The sequence below is a fragment of the Dipodomys ordii genome, unplaced genomic scaffold, assembly GCF_000151885.1.
Source record: "Dipodomys ordii isolate 6190 unplaced genomic scaffold, Dord_2.0 Scaffold82, whole genome shotgun sequence".
NCBI classification, from domain to species: Eukaryota; Metazoa; Chordata; class Mammalia; order Rodentia; family Heteromyidae; genus Dipodomys; species Dipodomys ordii.
The window spans coordinates 11,081,758-11,106,976 of NW_012267298.1; the positions used below are offsets into that span (position 1 = coordinate 11,081,758).

At 43.2% G+C, this 25,219-nt stretch overlaps 1 protein-coding gene across 1 annotated transcript in view; it reads right to left on the reverse strand.

Moving 5' to 3' along the window:
* Ptk2 (protein tyrosine kinase 2) overlaps window positions 1-25,219 on the reverse strand; it is a 227,886-nt gene that overhangs the window by 27,282 nt on the left and 175,385 nt on the right. Inside the window, exons 19-23 of the mRNA XM_013025136.1 lie at window positions 22,952-23,052; window positions 21,417-21,532; window positions 20,628-20,728; window positions 18,703-18,792; window positions 14,444-14,648 (exon numbers count right to left, since the gene is read on the reverse strand). Of these exons, the coding sequence (XP_012880590.1) occupies window positions 14,444-14,648; window positions 18,703-18,792; window positions 20,628-20,728; window positions 21,417-21,532; window positions 22,952-23,052 (613 nt within the window). The remainder of the gene's footprint in view (window positions 1-14,443; window positions 14,649-18,702; window positions 18,793-20,627; window positions 20,729-21,416; window positions 21,533-22,951; window positions 23,053-25,219) is intronic.

Below are 25,219 nucleotides of genomic sequence, written 5' to 3' on the forward strand. Positions count from 1 at the left end.
GCGGCTTCTCAGTCCTGGCCGTTTGCCAGCCTGTAAACTCCTCAGAATGGAGCCAAGGGAGAGTCAGCTAGCTTCCCATTCCACACCGACTCCCTGGGGCTCAGCGAGGAGAGGGGGTGGGTCTTTGAAACTTTCTCCTAACTGTGCCAATAACTGGCTCTTTCCTACATGCCTGCAACTCAGATTCCTGATAGTGAGGCTCATTCAGAGTTTCTGGCCCCTGGCAGACAGAATCACTCAGGAAACAGTGACATCAACCACACTGACTCCTTCTGATCTGGGAATCTGCTCCACTGTTTGAAAAGACACTCCTGTTGCTGGCTGGAGGCTGTTCCTCTCATAGTCACCTTCTGAGTCAAGAAGACAAATTCATTTCATAACTGCTCCAAGTGAGCAAGCTAGCATTGAATAGGTTAAGGACATTTTCCCCATAAGGAAAGAGAATAATGTTCTGCTCAAAGACACAGATCCTGTAACCACTTTTTTTTTTTTTTTTTTGGCCAGTCCTGGGGCTTGAATTCAGGGCCTGAGCACTGTCTCTGAGCCTCTCTATGCTCAAGGCTAGTGCTCTACCACTTGAGCCTCAGCGCCACTTCTGGCCTTCTCTGTTTATGTGGTACTGAGGAATTGAAGCCAGGGCTTCATGCATGCTAGGTAAGCATTCTACTACTAAGCCACCTTCTCGGCCCTCCATTACCACTTTAAAGGAAAGCTTCCAGTCCAGAAAACCCATCTCCTCCACAAAGTAAGACTTTTTTCTTGCTCAAGTTAGCTGGTTGTGGTGGAGTAAATTAATAACAATGTTTAAGCATTCACTTCTCAGAAACTGGAGGAAAAGCCCAGCAGCTGAATACTTGCCTAAATGCATGAGGCTCTGGGTTTGAAGCTCAGCACTACACACAAGAGCCAAAAACCCAACAAAAATCCCCAGAACTTTCCTGGCTGCTTCGTAAGTGGGCAAGACATGAGCTCAGGCACTGGCACTGCTGGGTACCTGGCCCATGTGCAAGGCCCAGGTGAGCCTGGCCAGGGATGTATCTGGGGAAGCAGCACAGGGTGCTCAAAGGCAGGTTCTGGCCTACTCTCAATCAAGAGCACTCATTTCTGGATGAGAAGAGGAAAGGAGTAGGAGCTACAGTCATGCTCACATAGATCAGTAAGTTACTTCTTATGAGGTATCAACCCTGGCTGGCAACTCAGCAAGCATTTGCCAAATTTCTACTTGATGCAGGGGCATTGGTCAGAGAGGTGCTCCAATTAAGGATAAAGAAAGACTCAAGAAGAGTGTCACCAAAACACGGGAAAAGAAGGCTGTCCCAAAGGCATCTGTGGCTATACCGTCCAGAAACTGGAAGAAACTGGTCAGGAAGAAATCTAGGGAACAGGCTGCAATGACAAACCCATTCCAGTGCACAAGCGTTACAAGACTGAAGCAAACCAATGATTCCTGTCTACATCTGTGTATGTGGGGGTGGGGGTGGGGGGAGGGAAGGGGAGCGGTCTTGGAGCTTGAACTCAGGATTTGCGTGCTCTCCTGGAACTTTTTTGCTCAAGGATAGCACTCTATCACATGTATCACAGCTCCCCTTCCAGCTTTTTTGGTGGTTCATTGCAGCTAATAGTCTAATGGACTTTTCCTGTCCTGGCTGGCTTCAAACCACAATCCTTCAGATCTCAGCCTTATGAGTAGCTAGGATTACAGGTGTGAATCACCAGACTTACTTTTTTTCATAGACATAAATCCCTCTAAATTTATCTCCTCTTCCCTTCCTTTCTTCCTTCTTCCCTCCCTCCTTGCTCTCTCCCACTTTCTCTCCTTCCCTTTACTAATGGTATTAAATGTGTGACTCTACTGTACTTGGATGAACAGTGCCTGGCAAGCAGGTGACAATTAGTGCTACTGAAGTATGAGGGAAAGATGCATACACTACTGTAACCTGCCAGACCCAGGGCTTGGCTGAGCAGCATCAGAGCTTGTGAGAGATGAATAAACTGAGAGGGCTAACAGTGAGGTAGAGAAGCTGCAGTCTGAGTCGGTCTAAAGCTAGGCACAAGTTTGGTGACAAAAAGATTATGCTATCTCACATGCCTCACCCACAAAAGTGATGCCTCTTGACCACTGCCTTGAAAAGTTGTTGAAAAAAATAAAAGGAAACAATCTGTACAGAGCTCTGAAACAGGTTCAGGGCTCATCCTGTACTCTTAGCTACCTGGGAGGCTGAAATAGCAAAGACCATGGTTTGAGGCCAGACTGGAAAAACAATCCAAGAGACTCCATCCCAACCAACAAAAAACTTGGCATGAACTCAAGGGCAGTAATGGGAGGGAGGGAATGAGAGGGAAAGAGGGAACAGCTTACACTAAGCAAAAGGAAAGAAATGCACATATCACCTGATGTGGAGGAAATAGTTGTATTGTCAAAGCTCACAGAATTCACAAACATTACAAACCATGATAAACAATTTTTCTTGTGAAGGTTAAAATGTGTTTGTGATAACTATCACAATACTGTGAAATTTGTGAAATTTATATAATCACTTAATCTCAATAAAAATTATTAAAAAAAAAAACTTGGCGTGATGGTGCACACCTGTGACCCTCGCTACATGAGAAGCAAAATTAGGAGAATCTAGGCCCAGGCTGGACCTGGGCAAAACAGTGAGACCCTACTCAAAGAGGAACTAATGCAAAATGGGTTGGAGGAGTATTCAAGCTGTAGAGAGCTAGCCTAATAACTGCAAGTTCCAGAGTTCATACTCCAGTACCACCAACACAGTTCTGAACTCAAAAAGTTTTTTTAAAATATAAAGAACTATGACAAATTCCCCATCAATTTTTCCCCAGTATCTGATGGCTACCACTCCTACAAGGGGCTATAAGCCAAATTTTTCAAATGACTTAAAAATCAATTAATTTGAGGTACAAGAGACCAAATATGCTTTTTTTTTTTTTGGTCAGCCGTGGGGCTTGAACTCTAGGCCTGGGTGCTGTCCCTTAGCTCTTCACCTTGAGGCTAGTGCTCTACCACTTGAGCCTTTTCTGTTTATGTGGTCTTGAGGAATCAAACCCAGGGCCTCATGCATGCAAGGCAAACACTCTACCATGAGCCACCTTCCCAGCCCCTGTAGTATAACTTTTATATACATAATTGCATTTTTTTTTTTTTGGTCGGTCGTGGGGCTTGATCTCTGGGCCTGGGCACTCAGCTCTTCAGCTCAAGGCCAGCGCTCTACCACTTAAGCTACAGCACCACTTCCGGTTTTCTGTTGGTTTATTGGAGATAGGAGTTTCACGCCCGGCAATTGCATCTTTTTGATAAGCTATGCCTTTGAATCTGTCCCCTCTCTCAGGGCATGATCTGGAATGGTACCTACGGGCCCTGCTGGTTCATCAGTGGGGTCCTGGGAGGGCATGGCTCAGGTTTCTACATCACAGAACCCATTCCCAAAGGCTCCTGAGGAGGACAGAAACAAGCAAACAGGAAACTCAAAGCCATGCACATTTGGGCTGATTGCTCTTTCTTACATCTCCCCCCCCCCCCCCCAACGCCCCCTTTTCCCCCCCCCCCCCCCCCCCCCCGCCTCTCCCTACCTAGAGAAGGTCCTATTATGCTCCCTGAGCCTCTCCTGCAAGGAAACTGCCTCTCCCTCCCTGCCCATGTCACTAGTATTCCAGTGCCCAATAACACTGGAGTTTGCTCTCAAGCTCCCAACTCTTTTGAGGCTGAGTTACCTTTCTTGTCTACATTACCAAAGAACTACCACTTAACTAAATTTAACTCTGGAAATCGGAAATTTCTGGTTGCTTGGCTTTGGTCACATACAGACTCATTTTTTTTTTTCCATTCCTATAACTGGTACAGACTCTGAACGGTAGGTAATATGCACAAGTAAGGGACAGGTGAATGGCTGAACGAAGCCCAGGCACAGAGGAATAAAACCCATGGCTAGAGAAGGCTACTGTCAAGTGAAGAGAATATGGATTATTCCAGCTGACTGTTGAGTGAAGAGCACATGGATAGGCTTCCTAAGCTTGCAACTGGCCACATAGTTTGAAGGAAAGGCCTTTTGGCAACTTTCTTCCAGATGGCCACTCGGAACCCAGCTTCAGTCTGAGACTATATAGCAAGGAGCTATGGTATCTGAACTAGTGATTTTTTAGAGTCATGTTCAACACCTGATGCTGAAAACAATCATCAGATACCAAATCCTGATACTTTTTGGCTTAAAAAAAAAAAACAAGCAAAAACTATAGAGTACATACAAACCAATTGGAAAAAGTAATGTGAAGCTCTTTCTCTTACTTCTTGAAATAATTAAAATACAGATAAGCTTTGAGAAGCTAATTTGGACATTCTTTTTTTCAAGCAATAGCAATCCCATGTTAAACAAGTCCCACTGGGCCATTTCATTTTAGATGGGTCACCCTGGTCTTAAGGCTAATGTTTCTCTTCAAATCTTCATACAGGCCCTGTGAGGCCCTTCCCACACATAGACCTTTCCAGTCACTTCCCAGCTCTGACCTTTTGAATTTACAGTCTCTCTCTTCCGCCCTTAGTTACATATTGTTGTGTGTGGGATTGAGGTGTAAGCATCTAGTGTGCACAGCAGGTCTAACTGGGCAGATAATCTTGAGCCTCAAAGCACATAAGGACAAGTAGAAAGCAAGTTCTTTCCATCTCTGCATTTTTGTCACATACCAGGAACTGCAAGTCAAAATGCCTGTGAGAAACCCCAGTCTATAGCTCTGAGTAGTGAAGAACGTAAATAACACATAAACTATCTGTTTTTACAGTGTGCGGCTACTCCATAGATGGAAGAAGAGGCACGCAGAGACCTGGCAGAGCTCTCTTCCTACAGCTGTGGAAGAGCCCAGGGCGGCACACGAGAATGCACACAGTCACGAGGTCAGACTGAAGCATATTTTCCCAGACTCAATATTTTTAGTAGCAATACATTCCATCTGAAAGCTTCCAGCTGCCTAATGTGAACTGGCAATGAGCCCTCCCAGCTTTTCCTGGGATGGTGGTTTCCAAGGCTCAAACTTGCAAACAGATGAAACAGTAAGAGCTGAGACTTGTCATTTAGTAAACCTGAGTGCATTTGATAATTACATCGGCTTATTCACGGGCTCCACCTTGAAAGGGAATCATAAAGGGAGCTTCCCTTAACATTAGTTCAAATGTATTTTTTGCTTCTTTTAATTTAAAAGAAAACGTCACCAAGGCAGCCAATTTGCAGTTAAAAGACATTAAAACTGTTGATAGCTACTTATTTTTTTCTTTTTTCTTGCCACACCTCTGAGAAACTCAGTCTCAAAAGTCCACTGGCTAAACAAAGCATGGAGAAGTCACACTAAATCCCTTTTGGAGCAACAAAACAACAGCTCACCACTAGGTATTGTGGTGGTGAGCAAGAACATTGTCTATTAGGTCCCTTGTTTTCAGTACGGAGCTAAAATGCAAACCCAGATCTCCAGCCAGGACAAGTCAGCAATACTGGAGTCCAACTGATCTAGAACAGTTGATGCTGTAAGTCACTGGAGCAGCCCTATATGAGAAAGGGCAGTGGGAGGAGCTAATCCCCCCCCCCCCCCCCCCCCCCCCGCTGGGGTGGGGACGGGAAGCTTAGCACACAGAAGACAGTCTCCCAGTCACAAGGCAATCTTATCACCTCCAAGAAACAAAGGGTTTGGAATTTAAGTAAACGTAAGCTGCCTCTAGTTCTTTCTAGACACTAGGAAGGGATGAAGTTATACATGCTTCGTTTCTTCTCCTTCCTTTCTCTGTCTTTTCCTTCCTATTCCCAGGGCCATGCACATCCTAGCCAAGTGCTGTACCACTGAGCACATCCCCTCCCTCACATAATTTCTGCAGCATATGTTCTACCAACTCTTTTCTTTGAAACTATCACTGAAACAAAGAGATGATATCTCACAATTCGCTTTGAACATAAAATCAGTCTGGGTTTATAGTAATTTGGGCTCTTCTGAAAAATCTCAGAGGGAGGAAGAGAGGGAAAGAGTAAGAAAAGGAGACAGAGAGAGTCAGAGGAGACAGGAGCAATAAAAAGGAAAAAGAAAAATAGAAAAAAGGGCTTGTTCTGGCAAGTTCATGGGAATACCAGTTCTGAAGTATGATCTCTTCTAATTACTCAATATTGCCTCACCAGAAAGGAATGAAGTTGACCTTCTAACAAGCCCCCTGGTGTCTTTGTGGGAAAACAACTTGTAGGCTTGAGGCAGAGCTGGGACTGGCAGATGTGGGCTGGGTGAGCTGGAGGCTGACAGCCACAAGCCTTTTTGCAGCTGCCATGGACACCTAGCTCCATTGAAATGCCAAAATCACAAATCACATTCCTCCCTCCACTCATGACGTGTCTCAAACTTTAGGAAACAAGTCCTGGTTGCTGTGCTCGACAACTTGAAATTATTATAATTTTTGTACATAGACACAGAGTCAAGGTTCCCACATTTGTGTCTCCCACATCTCTAGATTAATTTTCCTGACCACCTGTAAGCTGAATAAAGAAGGTGCCACTGAGAACTACAGATACTTCACTTTCCAGAGGAAGAAAGATGTCCATCATTATTAATGCTTTCTAAGGACATAACCTGGAAGTGAAATTCAGTGTATGGGAATTTAGAGCAACTAAAAAACCAGAAAGAAACTGTGGGGACAGGAAAATACTGATAGAACAGAATAGTTGGGAAAAAAGAACTCTTGTAGTTATGGCAGGGAAGTTTGATGACTTCACTGTGGTTCAGAGATCAGAATCAAGAGGTAAATAGTAAATGTGCGAGGCTGGGAAGGTGGCTCAGTGGTAGAGTGCTTGCCTTGCATGCATGAGGCCCTGGGTACAATTCCTCAGCACCATATAAGCAGAAAAAGAAAAAAGCTAGAAGTGGTGCTGTGGCTCAAGTGGTAGAGTGTTAGCCTTTAGCTGAAGAGCTGAGGGACAGCGCCCAGGCCCAGAGTTCAGGCCCCACGACCGGAAGCCCCCCCCCCCACACACACACAAAAAAGTAAATGTGCAGGTTACATCTGGCTGGAGTTCTCTCTTTACAAAAGGCAGGTAGGGGAGATATTTGATCAGGAGACAATAAAACAGGAGGGATGGGGAAGCCAGAGAGGAGGGATGCACTGTGGAAGAGACAAAAAGAAATACAGGTCTGGACGTAAAGGAGGGGCCCTGCCTCCTGTGACCTGAGCAACCAGGGCAAGTCTTCTGACTTCTAAGCCTCAGTACTCATCCTTTGGAGAAGCTATGAAATCCAAATAAGGTAATATCTATAACAGTGATGTGTGGGGCTATGGAAGTATAGGAAGCAATTTCTTTCTTTCTTTTTTTGCCAGTCCTCCTGGGGCTTGAACTCAGGGTTTGGGTACTGTCCCTGGGCTTCTTTTGTTTAAGGCTAGCACTCTACTACTTGAGCCACAGTGCCACTTCTGGCCTTTTCTGTTTATTTGGACCAAATCCAGGGCTTCATGCATGCTAGGCAAGCACTCTACTGCTAAGCCACTTCCCCAGCCCTAGGAAGTCATTTCTATAAAATGCAATCCAATCTTAGGAAAGATTTCTTTGTTGTGCACAACACCGCATTGGATATTGGTGCCAGTGGCTTATGTCTATCTATAATCTTAGTGACTCAGGAGGCTGAGATCTGAGATCCATGGGTAGACAAATTTGAGAAACTCTCATATCCAGCTATACAAGCCAGAAGTAGAGGTGAGGCTTGAGTGGTGGAACATTAGTCATGAGTAAAAAAGGTGAATGAGAGTATAAGGTGCTGAGTTCAGGACCAACAACAACAGTTAAGACATAATTTTAGGGCTGGGAGGGTGGCTCAGTGGTAGAGTGCTTGCCTTGTATGCGTGAGGCCCTGGGTTCGATTCCTCAGCACCACATAAGTAGAAAAAGCCATAAGTGGTGCTGTGGCTCAAGTGGTAGAGCACTAGCCCTGAGCTGAAGAGCTGAGGGACAGCGCCCAGGCCCAGAGTTCAGGCCCCACGATAAAAAAAAAAAAAAAAAAAAGACATAATTTTAGTGGAAACAACTTCAACTTTCCATTAAATTCCTATTCAATTTAGGATTACAGATGGGCAGTAGTACCTCATGCTGGTAACCCTACCCACTTTGGAGGCTGAGATATGGGCATCACAGTATGAAGCCAACTGGGGCAGGAAAATCAGTGCATCTTATCCCCATTAATTACTAAGTGCTGAAAGTGTGTGATTCAAGTGGTAATACACATACACACATTTAGGTTTACTATTTACTTTTTAATTATTAAGAAGGCTAAGGCTACTATAAACATTTAAGAAGCAAATGGGAACCACAGGGAACCGAATTCTCTTTTGTACATTATCTGGCCTCCAAAGGTAACAGGGCAACAGGATAGAGAACACTAAGGCTAAATTAAATGTGGAGACTAAGGAAGTGTTGAGACACCATCTTTAAAGTCTGTGTTGTTACACTCCTCGTCTTTGTGAGGCTGCTGGCAGTGGGCAGCGCCACCCAGGCACTAAGGCCATTGCTTTCACTCGCTTGCGCCTCACAAGCTGGCCTGTGAAGCACCTGCAGCTGCTGCCATCCTTAATGGGTAAGTGATAAAGGAGGTTCTCCTTTATCAGGTGCTCCCCAAGAACAGTCAGTGTAGAGCCGGGGACCCCTCTTGGGTTTGTCTCACTCCAAAGCTCATTTTCTCACACAGTTCTGTAGTGCCTTAGCTTAAAATCAAATTCAAACAACCACACTGTTCTAAGACACTTAACTGTTTATCTCCACAAAGAACACTATTACAAACTGCTTAAGGTCTTTACTAGTGTTCATTACGAGACTGACTGACAGTGTGTACACTATAAACACTTCCATGGGTCATCTGCAAGAGAAGGCATTTCTGGATTATTTCACTTAATCCTGAAAACCAGCAGGAGGGCAATATTTATGATTCTGCTCTTACAGGGATGCTAAGTAACTTTCTGGAGGTCACCAAGCCTTTTAAATTTTGTTTGTGCACATCAACATCCTGTCAACTCTATAAAGGTGTTGCGGTAACTCTCAGAGATCAACTGAAACATAGTCTGTGTTCCCGAAATGCTCTCTGAGAAGCAGTATGGAAAAAGGGTAAGATATTCGTGTTGGCAGCCACGGAGCTGGTTCTCACAAAGGTCAGTACTCTAAGATCAAGTTTAGTAAGCATCACAAGATAAAGTTAAAACAACCCAAATCCCCAAACAAAATCCCACAGGCATATACCAATCAAAACCAAAAACCTCAAACAAAACCCACAGCAACCCCAAGCTGCAGCTAACATGCCACCTAAAGAGTTCACAGCAGACCTCAGAGTAGCCTGGCTCCAGTCTGCCTGAAGTCACCTCTGCTGAGACCTGACCTTGTCCAAAACTAACATTTCTGTGCCCACTCTCTGGGCGGTCACTGGGGCAGACATGCCAGAGTTCCAGCTCTGCCACAGTGGCAGCGTCCTCATCTGCACACTGACAGGGACAGTGCTTCTTGCTTGCCAAGGACACCATGCTGAGCAACACAAAGGGTTCAATAACAGTCACTTTTTTGAAGTTGTAACTAGTAAAGCTAAGTGCAGAGGGAAGAGTGCTGCTGCCCACACAGCAAGTTTTTTCTGAAGAACTCAGGGACAAAGGCCAATTCAAAGCATGACCGTCTTGGATGGCGAAGTAGAGGTTCCAGTAAACTTCACACACCATTTTCATGTCAATCTACCTCATCTGCACATGTGAGCATGACTTATCACCTATAGTAATTTCTAAATATGTAAGTTCAAAGAAAACAAAAAATCCTGGGAGGGCTGGGAAGGTGGCTCAGTGGTAGAGCGCTTGCCTTGCATGCCAGAGGCCCTGGGTTCGATTCCTCAGCACCACATACGCAAAAAGAAAAAAAAGCCGGAAGTGGCACTGTGGCTCAAGTGGTAGAGCACTAGCCTTGAGCTGAAGAGCTGAGGGACAGCACCCAGGCCCAGAGTTCAGGCCCTACGACTGGACCCCCCCCAAAAAAAATCCTGGGAAACAACTAGTGTTAGAGCCACCAGAAGTTCAGTTCACTGCTGGAACCCCAGAAAGGGACAGTCATATCCGCACACTCACAGGCAACAACTGCCCAACTTGCAGAGCAACATGCAGAGTTCTAAAATGGAACTCATCCAAATTTCTACCAAGAACAGAAGGTACAAATACACTGTGGCATATTCACCAACAGGGTATTATGTACACCAAAGAAAATGAACTATCTAGATAACACAGTGGTCTCACAAACTAAATGATGAGCAAAACAGAATGTACCTACTGATACCTTCATATCAACAGACTGAACCCACCCATGGACAGAATAGTGGCTACCGTAAGAGGGCCAACAATGAATTAGAATGAGCATTCTCAAGGATTTCTGGGCTCTTTTCTTGTTTTAAATAATCGTTACATCATGTGTACAATTTGTGAAAATTTACTGAACTGTTTGTTCACTAAATTTTCAAATTGACATTGGTTATTTATTATACACCTCAATAAAAAGTTCACAAATGTAAAAAAGTTATGAGACAAAACTTTAAATGGCTACTCTGCTTATTTCTTGTCCTTCCTCATCTAAAAAACAGGATTTAAGAGACAATGTGAATAACCAGTATTTATTGACAGGGTGGCACAAAGACATGAGTACCCTGGTAAATGCTGTTTTTGAACAGAAGCTGCACAAGCTGTTCGTTATGGGTGTTTTGGGGCATAGTACCTAACGAAGAATAGAACTTAACAAGGGATTAAATGATTCCCCATTAAAAATATTTAGTGCATTCTTATAATCAATCAATTATAAAGCACAAAAATACAAGAGTATTTTAATCATGTTGAAATACTTTCATTGAGACATTTTTTACACTAGATAAGGCTACCTACAGGCTGCTCCCATGTCCTGCACGTTCACTCCTGTGAGCGTGCAAACAGGGCAAAAGGAGCTTTCTTGGTCACAGAGGCTATCTCAGCAAAATCTGACCAAGTAATATCTCTGTGCCTTTGACGAAGTCTCACAGTGTCGTCCCCAAAAGTTACTTTTCTCAACTTATGCAGTTGCAGGGAATGTAGAGTCCAGGTAAGGAAGAATGGCAGAATGGCAGGGCAGTGGGGAGTCTGCTTGCCACAGGTCCTTAAGGCAGCCGAGAGAAATGGGTTTGGGAAACAAGCCTGAGTTACCCAATATTTACTATTATGTCTTTTAAAAAACTTTGGGGGGAGCTATAGCTCAAGTGGTAGAGCGCTAGCCTTAAGCTGAAGAGCTGAGGGACAACGTTCAAGCCCAGAGTTCAAGCCCAATGACCGGCAAAAAAAAAAAAAAAAACAACTTTGGGGGCTGGGAAAGTGGCTCCTTAGTACAGTGCCTGCATGCATGAGGCTCTGGGTTCAATTCCTCAGCACCACATCAGCACAGAAAGCCAGAAGTGGTGCTGCGGTTCAAGTGGTAGAGCGTTAGCCTTGATCTGAAGAGCTGAGGGACAGGCCCCACGACCAACCAAAAAAAAAAAAAAAACTTTGGATATATTAAAATATGAAATAAAACGGGAAAATACAACAGAGGGGCCCATCAGCTGCACTGGACATTGATGAAAATGAACTAAGCAACTCAAGGGCAACAATGGGAGGGAAGGAATGAGAGGGAAAGAGGGAACAGCTTACACCAAGCAAAAGAAATGTACGTATCACCCAGTGCAGAAGAAATAGTTGTGCTGTCAAAGCTTGTAGAATTCACAAGCTTTATAGACCAAGATAATGACAATTTGTTTTGTGAAGGTTAAAATGTGTTTGTGACTTTAAGTATCACTATCCCATAATACTGTGAAATCTGTGATTTATGTAGTCACTTAATCTCAATAAAAATTATTAAAAAATAAAATATGAAATAAACCTTACAGATTTAGTTTTTGTGATGTACTGTTCATGTAAAATCTAAACAGACTGTATAAAGTTATTGGGTAGCCATATTATAAATATTCAAAATGCAAATTAAACTGCTTCAGGCAGAAACAGAATGCTTCAGAGAAAATGATCAATCACCTGTGCTCAACGTGCACAAAGGGCCACCTGCAACTACAGAAGAGGCACGTGTGTATACCAGTGCTCCTGGCGGCAGGTGTGGGCAACACCGTGGTGAGTATGACGATCCCTGTCCTCAAGGAGCCTCAGTCTAGTAGGAAGGAGACATACTAGACTGTGAGCTCCTCGAGGGCAGGAAAAGTGCTTGGGTCATCTGTGCCCAGTGACCAGCACCAGGCCCAACAGCATTTGAAACGGAACTGACTGCAGGACGCACGGTCTGGGGGAGCTTGGGGAAGTGCAAGAACACACAAGCCATGCAGACTCAGAGGTGCAGGCTGGCAGCCATGATGAGGAGCCAAGGCAGGGAGGAAGCTGAGAGAGATGGGACAGTCTCCACAGGTAGCGGAGGAATCTGGGTGAGAGAGTGAATTTGGCTTTGGTGTGAGGAAGAGCTCTTCAAGCTCTAAAGAAGGAGGTTTAAATGTACCTGCTAGCCTCTGCCAGAACATGAGAGGTCACAGTAAGCCACTAGAAGTTGTCTTTTGTAGCAGTGTTGCTTTTTCTTAGTGGAATTTCAGGAAGATAGGCCAAGAAGTTATGCCACAGAAGTTATGGGGAGAAGGGAGAGGAGGTGGCTCAGAGAAGGCTTTGCTTCTTGGCTAACACGACAGCCAGCTGGAAATCTCAAGTAGAGATGTGGGACTTGTAAGCAAAGGACAAGACCAAAGCTAAATAGGGGAGAGACAGAGACTATGAATAGGCTGAACAGACACAAAGAGTACTGAAGGCACAGAAGAGGTGGCTACCCAAGTCTTGTCTAGTCCATGGTAAGGGTGGGAGGCAGCAAGATGGAGGATGTCAGCAGGTAAAGTCAGAAAGGCAAGGGGAATATCAGTAGGTAAAGTCAGGATCTGTCAGGTTTTAATGAAAGATCAAAGAGGAGAAGAAGTTTCAAGCCAAACATGAAATAAAGCCCATTAGAAAACCAGATTTAACAGCAATAGGATATGTAATTACATGATAAGAGGATGGAAGAAGATTGGAGAACTTCAACTGGAAGAAAACTGAGATCAGAACATTCTCTGAGGTATCTAAAGGCCAAGCATATGAAAAGCAGTGTGTCACTGACCTGAGTGTGGAGCCAGGCCTGCGGGTCTAGGTTATGGAGACCCAGAGTGCCTGGCCTTTCAGAGGGTAGGTCTCATGGAAGTGTAAATGAGTATGGCCATGCTGTCCCATTCTCCTCACCCCCACCACTGGGTTCAGCTCTGTAGGTCAGGGACATAAATATCGGCTGACCATATGAGCCTCACACTTCTCCCAGAGCTCAAACTTCTTTTCAGCAGGTTGAGTACCCAAAGTTGTGCTGAGGGCAGACAAACATTTAGGGTCTTCTAGCCCGACATTTGGAGGTATTTTTGAAAAACACCAAATTACAGCAGGTAAACAAACAACTCACATAAACTCAGAGAGGTCACCCAGATATGAGGGAGGTCAATAGTACACATGAGCAAGCCATGGTGCTATGGTGTGGTTAACCTCTTCATACCCGCATACTATGTTAAAACACCATCTTATGAAAGTATTAGAGCTCAGTCTAAATCTAGAATCGAATTCAACAAGTGTTCACTGGGTAGTTACGTGATGCCTAGGTCCAAATGTGGCTTGGCAGGTGACAAGTGGGGCATGGTGATGGCCATCACTGAGGTGAGTCAGGGAGACAGACAAGCAACCCAGATGTTCTCAGGCCAGCCAGCAGGTAGACTATACACACACTTCTCTGAGGGGCTTACCACAAAGTGGTTCCCATGGGGACCATGATCCTCCAAGTGACTGGAAGCTACTGGTGGCAGTGTCTTGCCCAAAATGGGAGCCATAAACTGGCACTTGAACAAGCAACAGATGCTTGTAATAGGATAGTGGAAGTGCTTAAAAGGTACTAGAGAGGTGTTGTCTCATTGGGGAAGAGGGTTGACTTGGAACGGGTCATAAAGGAGGGAATAGCTGAGCTGGATTCTGAAGATTGGACAGGTGGCAAAAGTGGAGAGAGAACATGGTGTGTGGGAAGGTGGTGAGAGGGACTAGGAGGATGACATACTTAGGTACTGCTGGAACACGGTACCAGGGAAGGCCTGGTATGAGAATGGGGAGGGCAGCAGGGACAGAATGGAAGCCATGCTAAGTCAGAGTCAGGGAGTAAGATTTTAAGACTGAATTCACTAAAGTTTCTGGACAAGGTATAGAGAAATGTAAATCAATGTCAAAGTAACTGCAGAGGAAACAATTCAGCCTCAGATGAACTAACAAAACCAGCTTAAAGTGCTACAGTTGCAAAGGAGAAGCAGCAAAATCTGTCCCCGCCCCAGACCCCTTCCACCCCACTCCTACCTGAGCTGAGCTTTAAGTTCAGTAAACCTGGGCCGCCTGCTGGGGTCATAAGCCCAGCATTTCGTCATAAGGCTGTAGAGGGTAGGAGGACAATTTGGAGGCATTGGTAATCTTTCCCCATTTTCAATTCGACCGATCACATCATTGTTCTTCACTCCTTGAAAGGGCTTCACACCATGCATCAGTATCTCCCACATACATACACCTGTGGAGTGGGAATGAAAACAGCGCAGTGAGCTCAGCACGAAGACAGTCCACCAGGTTTCAGGACCAGAGAACCAGCAGAAAGATCTAGGACGCTCAGCGAGCCACAGCAGCACTCAATGAACTCCAGGCACAAGAACAATCATTAGTTTACACAGTGTGAAGAATGGAGTGTTGAATTATTATCAGGAAAAAGTCATATAAAGTCATAATTGTTTTCAGTAGTCTATTTCTGAAAATCTCACTTATGAAGTAGCCCACTAGTTAGTTTGATGGATCAGTGCCAAAAACCACAAGTGACTTTTAGATATGTCCTGAGGAGGAGATACTCCGGCAGCTGACCTGAAGGCTAATCAAAACCCGGAAGCTGAAGACTTTAGACAGTTCAGGTTCCTTGTGGAGATGCACGACAGCACTACCGTCACTTTACCTTCCCGACACTCACTGCCTTCCTGCAGCAAATGTGTGATAAAAAAAAAAAAAGAACACAAAAAAGTGCCCCAACTCTGGCAATCTTGTCCACAAACAACCAAACACACTTGACGCTACCTTGGGAAATCAAGCACTTTCCCTTCACCTTCCCCAAGTCTCAAAAAACTCAACTTTAGACAAACACAACTGGATTACAATGAGTAATGCAAGGGAAGAGGGGAAAGCTTTCTGCTAGCGCTGGGGTTTCTTTCCAGCATGCTCTCGCTTCTGCCTCCTGCAAGGCATGCCGTGGCTGACATTACACTCTGTGCTGTGCCTTTGTAGTTCTTCTGGAACTCTACTTCCTGCCTCTCCTCCAGGAAATTAATTGTCCTTTTAAATCTACTTCTAACATAGAATACACTGTACAAATGATGCCCCAAGAAGGAACTGTATCTTTATAGAATGAACTATGTATTACATGCTAATGCAATGTAGGCATTTGATTCTAAAACTGATCCAAGATCCAGAAGGTCCCCTGTCCCCTTGCCCCCCAGCCCAGTCCTGGTACTTGAACTCAGGGCCTGGGCACTGTCCCTGAGCTTCTTTTGCTCATGGCTAGCACTCTACCACTTGAGCCACAGCACCACTTCCAGATTTTCCTGCACATATGGTACTGAGGAATCAAACCCAGGGCTTCATGTGTGCTAAGCAAGCACTCCACCACTAAGCCACATTCCCAGCCCAATCCAAAAGTTTTAATATAAATTTGAAGAGTCTGACACAACACACACACATCCCAACCCAGTAATACACCAACAAAAATGCCTTGGTGCTGCTTTCCTCACCAGGACTCATGCACAACACTAATGGTAACACTAGGTATCACCTCTCCTGAGCTTAATGAAACCTGTAAACTTGGCTACTTGGGAGACTGATACTGGGAGGATTATAGTTTGAGGCCAGACTGGGCAGGAGTTTTCAAGATTCCTTTCCATTCTAAGCTGCGTGGAAGGCTGACCTGGGAAGACTGCTCCCAGACCAGCATAGACACACACTTGAGACCTATTCAAAAAATTGAGGAATAAAGAGATAGGAGGTACAAGGCTCAAGAAGTAGAGTGCCTGTCTACAAAGTTTACGGCCCTGAGTTCAATGCCCTGCACCATATATCAACAAAACAAAACACCCTGTAAGACCCTTAGTCTTTGCAATGGCCTCTTTTCTTTTTTCTTGCCCTCTTCTCTCCCTCTATATCTAGTACTGTTTGAATATTGGTTTGAACTTCTATCATTTATTCTGTACTCTACACCGCATCTAAGATGCCTCTGATTGTAAGGAGCAGCATTATTTTACAGGACAAAATGGATGGTGGAATGGTGCCAATTTATGGTATAATTTTTTTCTTACTATGGTTATTTTATTGGTCATGGGGCTTGAACTCTGGGCCTGGGCACTGTCGCTCAGCTCTTCAGCTCAAGGCAAAAGCTCTACCGCTTGAGCCACAGTGCCACTTCTGGTTTCTAGTGGTTTATTGGAGATAAGAGTCTCACAGGTAGAGTGCTTGCCTTGAGCTGAAGAGTGCAGGGACAGCACCCAGGCCCAGAGTTCAAGCCCCACAAAAAAAAAAAGTCTCACAGGCTTTCTTGCCCGGGCTGGCTTTGAACCGTGATCCTCAGATCTCAGCCTCCTGAGTAGCTAGGATTATAGGCGTAAGCCACCGGCGCCCAGCTTATGGTTAGTTTTTTAATCTATTATTACAAAGAGTTTTTTTTAAAAAAAAAAAAAAAAAACTCATTTGGCTATGAAAGTAGCAATATGAGCAAAACTTACAAAGTTCACATGAATTGGGGTAAGGAAAACTGTATTTTAAAAATGCCCCAATTAGTGTCAACTATAAAGTTATTCCTCAGTTTTGAAAATGTTAAAATGTGAAAATGTAGGGATTTCTGAATCAAGTTTCTCAGGTATCCTTGAGAAGGCAAATTAACTTGTCCTATGATTTACCCAGCTAGCAACTGTGGTTTGGATTTGTACCCAAATCACATGGTCTTCAGAGTCTTTCCTAATTCTCTAAGTTGGTTTTTATTGTTATTATAAAGGTGATGTACACAGTACTTAGTTACATTTTTTTTTTTCCTGAGGGTCCTAAGGGCTTGAACTGGGGGCTTGGTCGCTGTCCCTGGGCCCCTTTTACTCAAGGCTAACACTCTACCACTTGTGTCTCAGAGCCACTTCCAGCATTTTTCTGTGATTAATTGGAGATAAGAATGTCATGGATTTTCCTTTCTAGGCTGACTTTGAATCTGGATCCTCAGATCTCAGTCTCCTGAGTAGCTAGGATTACAGGCATGAGCCACTGACACCCAACATTTATTTTATTTTATTTTGCCAGTCCTGGGGCTTGAACTCAGGGCCTGGGTACTGTCCCTGAGCCTCTCTGTGCTCAAGACAAGCACTCTACCACTTGAACCACAGTGCCACTTCCAGCTTTTTCTGTTTATGTGATACTGAGGAATTGAACACTGGGCTTTATGCATGCTGGGCCACATTCCAAGCCCCATTTATTTTTTTAGCAAATAGTTTTTTTTGTTTTTTTTTTTTTTTTTGGGTCCGGTCATGGGGCCTGAACTCTGGGCCTGGGTGCTGTCTCTCAGCTCTTCAGCTCAAGGCTAGCGCTCTACTACTTGAGCCACAGCGCCACTTCCGGCTTTTTTCTTTTTGCTTATGTGGTACTGAGGAATTGAACCCAGGGCCTCTGGCATGCAAGGCAAGCGCTCTACCACTGAGCCATCTTCCCAGCCCCAGCAAATAGTTTTAATTGTTATTATAAAGGCGATGTACAGAGAGGTTACTATTACTTAAGTCAGATAAAGAGTATATTTCTTGAGGGGTCAGTATCTGGTTATCTGCAATGTTAGCCTTCAGGGAACCTAGATGGATTTTAACCTTAGATGGGATTGCACTGAAGGACTGGATGTAGGAACAAGGTAGTCAGGGTAGAAATAACATCAGGCAAGAAGAGGCAGCAGTGCTCCACATCAACAGAGCAAGTCACTGTGCAATTTGGATAAAGGCAGTGTACATGCATAGTGTAGATGAATTAGAAACACACTTTTACACCAGAGAGTAGCAGCAGGACGACTTTGGAGGAAAGGAAGAGACAGACCAAACATCAAAGAAAGAGAAGTTATAGAAGACAAAGGATTGATAACCAAGCCTTGAGACAAGCCTATTTCAGAACAAGGAGATGGACGGAGCAGTATAGATCCTCCAGGCTAAAGGAGCTGTCACAAAGCCAGAAGAACATTAAGTGTCCACATTCAGTGTGATGGTAATGGAGGGAAAAGAGATAAAAGAAAACAGATAGGGCATCTCCCTGTGGGGAAGAGGAGGCAGCCAAAGGGACCAAAAGCAAAAAGTGACAGGCTGTGAAAGTGAGATAGAGTATCAGAGAATCACACCTGAAGCTGGTGCATAACCTTTGCTCTATAGCTATTTGTTAGTGACCTCCCAATGAGGGCAGCGGTCAAGCTTGGGAAGGCAACACTCTACCTACTCTGACAAGAAAATGTTCTTTATTTTGAAGGATACGTGAAATGTGGTTTTCTTTTTAGATACAAAACTTAAAAATAAAATACTCACCAAACATCCATACGTCACTAGCTGAGGTAAACCGTCGAAAATTGATTGACTCTGGAGCCATCCATTTTATAGGCAATTTTCCTTTTGAAGCTAGAAGATAAATTTTCCCTGTTATCTGCTTGAGAACCTTATAGAGCTTGCTGAGACTTTCAGTATTAAACTAAAAAGCTCCAGCTATCTGACCCTCTAGACCTTGATTCTCTGTGAGGTATTTGGATGGGTGAGTGGTGAAGCTGGGTAGAGGATGAGACACTGAAGTCCTGCCCTCCCCAAAATGAGGTGTGAGCCAGAAGGCATAAACCACCAGGCAGGAGGGTAAGTAGACAGCATTGTGTTGTAAGATTTCAGTTCACTAGGATAAAATCTTTCTTGTTTCTTTTGTCTCTTGTGGAGCTTGAACTCGGAGCCTGGGTATTGTCCTGAGCTCTTCTGTTCAAGGCTAACGCTCTACCACTTTAAGCCACAGTGCCACTTTCCATTTTCTGGTGGTTAATTGGAGATAAGAGTCTCATGGGGACTTTTTTTTGCCGAAGGCTGGCTTTGAACTGGAATCCTCAGATCTCAGCCTCCTGAGTAGCTAGGATTACAGGCATAAGCCACGAGTGCCTGGTTATGAGCTTGTAAGTTAAATGAGTAAATAGCAAAAACTATCAACCAAACAATTCTTTTTATCTATTACATATTCTTTTCAAACATCAAACAATCATGGTTTAAACAGTAATAAGCTATGAAAGACAGATAGAATATTGAAAGAGAACAGTGATGAGGTTTTTGTATCTATTAGCTGAAGAGAGCCTTGGGTTAACAGCACTGTTTTTGTTTTCTTCCTTTTTCTTGTGGTGAGAATCAGAGCAGGGCCTCATGCATACTAAGCAAGCCCTTTACTATTGAGCTAGATCCCCAGCTCCTGACTGTACTTTTTGGCTATTACAACTGAAACTGTATTAACGTGTTATACAAACATGATCTGGGATCAATGCCCAGGAGTCCAACTGCTATGTTGTATGGTAGCTGTATATTTAGTTTTTATGATTTTGCTGAGCTTTTTTGGCTCTATTGCCATCAATAAATAATGGAAAATTTAGTTTCTCTGTGTCTTTATGGCAATGAGTGTTGTCACTATTTTTTTTTCAATCTTAGTAAACAGATGGATTTAATAGTCCTGATGGGGTTGTAAGTATCATCTTGATGTTGTATAATTTGCATTTTTCAGTGATAAAGATATTGAGCATCTTCACGTGTCCCACATATTTTTTCTGTTCATCTTCTGCTCATGTTCCTGTGCCTTGTCACTTACTATGGTCAGTCCTTCATACATCTGTCCTCATGTAGTTAGCAAACTATCTCCTCCTAATTTGTACCTTGTCCTTTCACCCTTCCAGGAGTCTTTTGTAGAATAAGAATGTTTAATTCTAATCATATTTTGCTGCTTCTACATCCTTGTTTTTAGTGTCAAACCAACCTACAGACCTCCTGGCAAAGATCTAGATTGTAAACATTAACTATGTTTTTTTTTCTTCTAAAAGTTGTATAGTTGTATGATCCATCTTGAATTTCTTTGGGGTGACTGGGGTTGAAGCTATCCAACTCCTCCAGCACTGTGTGTGAACAGACCACCATTTTTCCTCCATTGAATTGGTTCCATATCTCAGTCAAGCACATTGGAAAAATACCGTTTTTGTGGGCCATTCCTGGGGCTTTAACTCTGGGCCAGGGTGCTATCTCTAAGTTTTCTTTTTTTTTTCTGAAGGCTCACATTCTAACATTGAGCTACAGCACCACTTCCATTTTTTCTGTGATTAATTAGAGATAAGAGTCTTACAGCCTCCTGAGTAGCCAGGATTACAAGCATGAACCACCAGCAGCACCCAGCTGGAAAATGCCTTTTAAAAAAACACAGTGAAGGTCTGGAACCTATTTCTTACCTTTGTAATAAGTACTGTCTTCCATATAACGCGATAAGCCAAAGTCTCCTAATTTTACACAATCATTTGAGGATACCAGAACATTCCGAGCAGCAATGTCCCTAATAAAAAAATGAGGACAATAAACATAATAAAAACAACCCCATAAATACTACACACGTACAATACATATACATATATATGTATACGCACACATAAAAATACTGGTATTTACTTTGAATGATGGCAAAATACATTCTCAAATTAGGAAAATACTTACAAAATTATCTGTCATATTATCCACTACATTAAACTGACAAACAACAGTACACAACTGAAATTGGAATTGTGCCATTATCAGAGATCTCATTAAATAAATAGAACTTAACTCTCATTAAATAAATAGAACTTAACTCTTAACACTGTATCTAGCAAACAAATTCATGTGGATTCAAACTACAGAGCTGCAAATTACAAAGAGAAATTCTGCAGAATGCCAATAGATGTCATTTGTAAATAAAGAGATATCCTGAAAATCTCAGAAGAGTTTCCTATTTCCACATATTCACTGCTCAAGCCAGGTATAGGCGCTTGACTGTATTCGTGGGTGGAATAAATGCATCCCCAAGCCCTTTCACTGCTTGTTCAAGTACCATGTACTTCAGTCTGAAAGGACAAATGACTTTCTAGGCACTAGAGATTTAAATGGTTCAAAGGTTATGGGGTATAGTTAGAAATTTTTCCTTGCCTGTTTCTCATCTACTACTTCTGCTTAGAAAGCAATTTAGCAGCCTCATGACTGGGTCTTACCTGTGTACAAATCTTTTGCTCTCCAGATACGCAAGTGCTGTACTAAGTTGATAAGCATACAGGATCAAAGACGCCAGATCCAAGCTGTACTTCCTTACTTGCAAAAATGATCTCAGCTTTTAGAACAAGGGTCAAAACAAAAGAGAATAACTCAGAGACAGACAATAGAAATCAAAACAAGAATGCCACATAAAACAGCAACGTGAGCATTTTCAAATGCATTTTTTATTACAGGAAGATGGCTTCGATTCTCCCTTACTTAAAAAAAGTATAGCAGATGCAATATTGTAACTCAGAAATTACAGTGACGTGTTTTAAATCCTAATATAAAAACATTTGTGACTATAAGCAGATTTTTAAGAAAATAAAGATATCCCTCAAGGGAATGAATTAAAGCACAATATGAAATACTACTAAATAACAGAGAACAAAGAGACCTATTTTCTATTCAAACAAACGTTAACACACACATAGCCCATCCGCCACCACTGCAAACCTTGCTGCCTTAGGGAAAGTGTTTAGGGTGGGAATTAAGGAAGGAGAAACAAGAAATCTGCCTTTCTGTCTCCTTGAGGATTTTGATGCAAAGAATAAAATGGTCCTAGGTCAAGTGTTTACCCCACTGGGCTTAAATAGTCCTGACTCCTACTGATACCATTAGTTCAGCTAGATGTTAACATGGGAAGAAAGGCATACAAGTTTATTGAACAAAAAAATGTATGCCATCCCTCCATTTGACTTGGAAACACAGGGCAGAGGGAGATGGTGAAAGGGGAATCCTGGTCACCTCCCTGCTGGGGGTTGACTCAACGGGCAGGGATTGGCCCTGGATTTGCAGATCTGCAGATCTGCATTGCTAGCAAGTTTCCAGGTGACAGGATGACTCACTGGTTTCTGTGCTCTGGAGGATGTCTAAAAGGACAGTAGACACTTCTGTTACTCATATTTTTCAAAGAAACCATGACGAATACCAACTAGTCTGAAAGATAATGCAAGTGAATTCTCAGAAAAATGAAGAAATGTTTAGGTTTACCTCAATTCACCATTAATCTACCCATATTCCACTAAAAGTGTTTCTTTCATCCTCAAATCACTGGGCTAATTATTTAGGCAATGGTACCAAAGAGTGAGACAAACAAAAACCCACAAAACCTGTCCTGAATAAGGGAAAGACATTGTGGAGGGGATTGTCTGGAAATGTAATGATGAACACACACTCTCACCCACACACACACAGACACACACACAGACACACACACAGACACACACACACACCCTGAACTCTTAGGCTCAAGTGATTTACTTCCCTCAACACCTGCAGTAGCTGAGACTATAGACATGTGCTACTGCACCCAGCTCAACGAAGGTATTTATTTCCATGTTCTTTAAATCAAAAGCACACATAATCTTTAATGAGAACTCTGTTGAGAACCTATGATGTAGTATGTGTACTTCTGGTTCTCAGGCAAAGGCTATCAAAAACCAAGCACAAACGAAATGATTAGGAAGCATGGGAGGTGTGGAGATCTCAGTACCTCTCCCAGGGTGCACAGCTCCATGATTATCCAGACAGGATTCTCTGTGATGACTCCAATCAGCTTCACAATATGAGGATGGTCAAACTGACGCATTGTTACTAGGGAAAAAAGTTGTCTCCAGTTAGTCATTTGAAAATTCTTCTGTAGGTCTGACGGCTAGTTCAATTAACACAAGTCTGATGTTCAATGAGCTCTGTGTTCAATGTTGTAAGTTAAGCCTGCTCTTACGGGGCACAAATTGGCCCAGCATATTCTGTCGCTAGAATGCAAGACAACCACACAATAGCAAACCCAGGTAGGCCAGGCAGAACACAAGGTGAAGGGTTAAGAAAACCCATTCTTTCCTTCTGTTGGCAAAGCTGACCCTGGGCTAGTTTTCCTCTAGAAATCTAATCAAGTGGGACTGTACAGTTCATTTAGGTAACATGCTAATGCAAACCACTGCTGGAGGAGCAAGAATGAACTCCAACTTCCTGGTGGGAAGCCTTCTATCTTAACCCCACGCTGCTAGCATCTGCACACACCACTGTGGCCTTGTCCCTCTGCACATAACCGGCTGTTTCAAGGACCGGGACAGCTGTGAGGACATCTGTGAAAGAGAAACAGAATGCTACGTGGCTGCTGCATGCTGGTGCCTGCCCGCCCAATGGCACCATATACACAAGTGTAACTACATGGGGGCTCAGAGTTCAAATTTCACAGAAATACAGGCTGCCTCCAACACCCTGTGAGTAATTTTAAAAATGACATACTCCAATGGGTATAAAAATACTAAATTTCACAGACTTAACATGAAAAAAACCTTATTATATTGTCAAGCAAGGACATTACCATAAAAGCAGTAATTTTTTAAATTAGCAGTTATAAAGTAGCTGATATCTAAATGTTGTGGGAAAAAAAAGACTTTGAAAGGGGCCAGAAAATATTATTACATGTTCTGTCAAGCTATTCATGCATTTTAGTATTCCAAAGTTGTAGGAAAATGATAATAACATGCATATTTCTTTTCAGTGTGTGTGGGGAAATAAAGTTAAAATTTTGCATATACTCAAGAATTCACCTCTTAAGATTCTCTTTGGTATAACAACTTTCAGATTCACTTATAACTAAGCGATTTTGTGCCCAAGTTGTGCCCACTTAGGAGCAAAAACAGGTCTGAATGTGGCACTGAGTACAACGTCTTCACAGGGCTAACCTTGTGTGTTAACAACTTGTTCTTGAATTCTCTTTCTCTCTCATTCTCTCTAGAAGTCTCATTATGTAGCTAGGCTGGCCTTGAACCTGTGGTCCTCCTGCCTCAGCCTCTACAGCTCTGGAATTATAGGAGTATACCATTATTCTCAACTAATTACTGATTTATGAACCTTATGTTCTTCCTGTCTACTGTGTTCAGGAAAGAAGTCTACAATCACATTCAAGTGATGGTCCCTTGAAGGTCATGTTTAGATTCCCCTGGTGTCTCTGTCTCACTACTGAGTTACTAAAATGTGCAGCCACTGTAGTTGAGACCCAGAGCCGGGTGAGCCTCGATATACATTTCTGCTGCTCTTATTGGGATACCACAGACCTACTGATGCTCTGGAAGTTGCCTCACTTTCACTTTATGTAATGCAAACCCCTTATGTTTTGTGTGAAGCAAAAAATATATTCCATATATTCCAAGAGGAAGACATGACAGCCTGTTATGATACTTTTGCTTTAACAGGTAATATAAAAATGGTCCACAATCCGAAGCATATCATGTCATCCTTTCATCTTGTCTGGCTCATGTCATTGTTTAGGTAATCTGTTTTCTGTTTTTTGTTTGTTTGTTTTTGGTTGGTCACTGGGCTTGAACTAAAGGCCTGGGCACTGCCCCTGACCTCTTTTGCTCAAGGCTGGTGCTCTACCACTTTGAGCCAAAATGCCACTTTCACTTTTCTAGTGGTTAATTGGAGATGAGTCTCACACACTTTCTTGCCTGGGCTGGCTTTGAACTGTAGTCCTCAGATCATAGCCTCCTGAGTTGCTGGGATTATAGGTGTGAGCCACTGGAGACTGGCTAGTAATAAGGGATCTTTAGACAGATTTTCCACCATTCATTTTCGATTTACCATGAATAACTACTGACTTTTTATTTTATTTTTTTGTGGTCATGGGGCTTGAACTAAGGGCCTGGGCACAGTCCCTGAGCTCTTTTCTCAAGACTTTGAGCTACGGCTCTACTTGCAGTTTTTCTGGTGGGTAAATGGGGATAAGAGTCTCAAAGACTTTCCCTTCTGGGCT